The sequence below is a fragment of the Aplysia californica genome, unplaced genomic scaffold, assembly GCF_000002075.1.
Source record: "Aplysia californica isolate F4 #8 unplaced genomic scaffold, AplCal3.0 scaffold01358, whole genome shotgun sequence".
NCBI classification, from domain to species: Eukaryota; Metazoa; Mollusca; class Gastropoda; order Aplysiida; family Aplysiidae; genus Aplysia; species Aplysia californica.
Genome location: NW_004798628.1, coordinates 46,578 through 50,092, shown reverse-complemented (window position 1 = coordinate 50,092; position 3,515 = coordinate 46,578). Strand labels below are relative to the sequence as shown.

The following is a 3,515-nucleotide window of genomic DNA, read 5'->3' as shown; positions in this document are numbered from 1 at the left end:
TGTGTGGGGGGGAGTGTGTGTGTGTGTGTGTGTGAGTGTGAGTGTGTGTGTGAGTGTGAGTGTGCGTGTGTGTGTGAGTGTGGTGGGGAGTGCTTGACTCACCTGAACCACTCCGTGAGGTGAGTGTTGGGGTGTGTGTGTGTGTGTGTGTGTGTGTGTGTGTGCGAGTGTGTGTGTGTGTGAGTGTGAGTGTGTGTGTGAGTGTGGGGGGAGTGCTTGACTCACCTGAGCCACTCCGTGAGCCTTGTCCTTCAGGCGGTAATGAACAAACGCAGATGGTGGGCAGATAACTCCGTCCACACGAGGCTGTTGTCCTGTCAGTTTCCTCCCTTGTAAGCCCCGTGAGACGTCTGGGTGGGCGGTCCCGTTGACCCCCGGCTCTGACCACGTGTGAAGGTCACTCTGGGCTGTAGGTCCATTAGACATGTTCTTTTGGAAAGGGAAAAAAAGAAGGAATTCTAACAGCTGCAGTTTTCTTCTTTCAATACATGGAAACACTCACCAGAGAACAGAAATAACAGAACGTGCAACACTGGACGAACCAATGGATGACAGCAGCCCTTAGGCTGAAACCTTTCCCTTTGGACTGACCTGATCAGCGACGTACTGGTCCTTCGTGTCAGCGCGTGGGTCGTGCCTCGCTGGTCTGTGGTCAACACCCACTGGACCTCTGCCAGGTCTGTGGTCAACACCCACTGGACCTCTGCCCCGCCCGCCTGGCTCACCGGAGACCTTGTGGTTCGAAGATACAACAGCTGGCGTGTCTTCTGAGTCTGAAACATGACGTGGAGTCCGCTCAAATCAAACTTGATTAATCTGAAAACAGGTCAACCCAAAGAAAACAAAAAGCTCCGACGTTTTTCTCCGATGAGAGCAATTTCTCTAAATGTGTCGTCGCCACACGTTGGAATCGGGCGCTCGTCAATGTTGGGCAGAGGGAGTTATTGGTATCAACGAAAAGTTGGTCATGAAGGAATATGTTTTTTAATGGATATAAAAGGTGTAGACCCCCCCCCCCAAATTGATAAAAATTACCCAATGGAAATGTCAGTTTCTTCGATTTCCTTATTTTGACGAGCGCCTGATTCCACCACACTGCGACACAAATAAAAAACCTGGCTAAACCGAAGTGGTGGCTGCACAAATATTGGTTCAACGGGACTTCCCCTTACTTTGTTGGGATTCATTTGTATTTTGTCTGAACACAGTTATAGATTTACAACATTTGTCTGAACACAGTTATAGATTTACAACATTTGTCTGAACACAGTTATAGATTTACAACATTTGTCTGAACACAGTTATAGATTTACAACATTTGTCTGAACACAGTTATAGATTTACAACATTTGTCTGAACACAGTTATAGATTTACAACATTTGTCTGAACACAGTTATTGATTTACAACATTTGTCAGAACACAGTTTTAGATTTACAACATTTGTCTGAACAAAGTTGTTGATTTACAACAAGCTTTCACTTAAAGAACAGTGCTGTGTTTTCACTTTTGGCGAGGTGACGTCGAAACAATGCCTCTCACAGAAAGATTAGGATGATTTTGACGAATCTCACACGAAGGTTACGACACCGGCAACTACATTGTAAGGCACAAAAATGGACGATGGACCTGCCATGGAGCTAAAAGAACACATCTGGTACAGACAAAGGAGGACCAGGGAGTGACACTTGTACAGACTAAGGACCAGGGAGTGACACTTGTACAGACAAAGGAGGACCAGGGAGTGACACCTGTACAGACAAAGGACCAGGGAGTGACACATGTACAGACAAAGGACCAGGGAGCGACACTTGTACAGACAAAGGAAGACCAGGGAGTGACACATGTACAGACAAAGGACCAGGGAGCGACACTTGTACAGACAAAGGAGGACCAGGGAGTGACACTTGTACAGACAAAGGACCAGGGAGTGACACTTGTACAGACAGACAACCACTGACCACTGGCTCCGTGGATGGAGCTGAGAGCGTCGATGTCATCTGAGCGTGGAGAGATAGACGTGGTGGCGGGCCGGGGAAACAGCGGCGCCCCCTGGTGGGCAGTCAGTTCTTCCTCGTCGTCCACACTCATTATCTCCGCTCTGGTCGACACCTCCTCTGTGGGGGAACATCACACGTGTGTCACAACAACGACAACACAGAGACACATCACACGCGTGTCACAACAACGACAACACAGAGACACATCACACGCGTGTCACAACAACGACAACACAGAGACACATCACACACGTGTCACAACAACGACAACACAGAGACACATCACACGCGTGTCACAACAACGACAACACAGAGACACATCACACGCGTGTCACAACAACGACAACACAGAGACACATCACACGCGTGTCACAACAACGACAACACAGAGACACATCACACGCGTGTCACAACAACGACAACACAGAGACACATCACACGCGTGTCACAACAACGACAACACAGAGACACATCACACGCGTGTCACAACAACGACAACACAGAGACACATCACACGCGTGTCACAACAACGACAACACAGAGACACATCACACGCGTGTCACAACAACGACAACACAGAGACACATCACACGCGTGTCACAACAACGACAACACAGAGACACATCACACGCATGTGTCACAACAACAACACACAGAGACACACCACACGCGTGTGTCACAACAACACACAGAGACACATCACACGCGTGTATAACAACAACAACGACACACAGAGACACACTGGGACCTTGCTGGTACAGTGCAGTTGTACAGAGGGAGGGACGGGACGGGAAGGAGAGAGGGATGGGGGAGGAGGGGCTGAGAGAAAGAGTGGGAGGGAGGGAGGGAGAGAGAGAGAGAGAAAAGGAGAGACACTCTCTCTCTCTCTCTCTTCAGCAATCAGCTACAAAGACAGATAAGAAAAATAAATCCAACAACAGAACTTGACATCAGAAAAAAGAAACTAACCATCCAATCTTTCATTACCAGAAATACAGGGAGATCCAAAAAACTGTACAACCTTTTTTTGGTTAATATTTTCCTCCACACTCGAGTTTTGCGTTTCAAATTTGTACACAACATTAGGAAGTGAAAAGGAATTTGTCAGATATTTATTTGTGAAAAATCCACAGAATAGTTTCCTATTTCCAGCTATTTCCCCGTTTGTGTGACACGACACACTAGTTCGCATTAGGCCTACCACTAGAAATCCTAACGATTGCGCCATATTACATACTACAGTAGTCTAACAGGCCAGTAGAAGTTTGCAGATAGATTTTCTCAAGTTTCCTTTGCCTGCTGAGATCATGGTTAAGATTAGTAAAGAGCAGAGAGCTTTTTGTATTGAACGTTTCCTCACCACCAACTCATGTCGTAAGTTTCGCCAAAGGCACAGAAATAATGTTAGAGTGCCCTTAAGGCCTCCTTTTTTTTTTATAGTAGAGGGTTTTACGGCGCTCCCAACTGCATAAGGTCATATGAGCGCCAAGGGGTGGGTGTCAACAGAGAAGTCTTT

At 47.1% G+C, this 3,515-nt stretch overlaps 1 protein-coding gene across 1 annotated transcript in view; it reads right to left on the bottom strand.

Moving 5' to 3' along the window:
• The window catches only part of LOC101853598 (WD repeat-containing protein 90), a gene marked incomplete at its 3' end in the record, with an annotated part of 47,229 nt that overhangs the window by 12,121 nt on the left and 31,593 nt on the right, over positions 1-3,515 (bottom strand). The window contains 3 exon segments of the mRNA XM_035973525.1: positions 226-429; positions 592-773; positions 1,961-2,116. Coding sequence (XP_035829418.1) covers positions 226-429; positions 592-773; positions 1,961-2,116 — 542 coding nt within the window.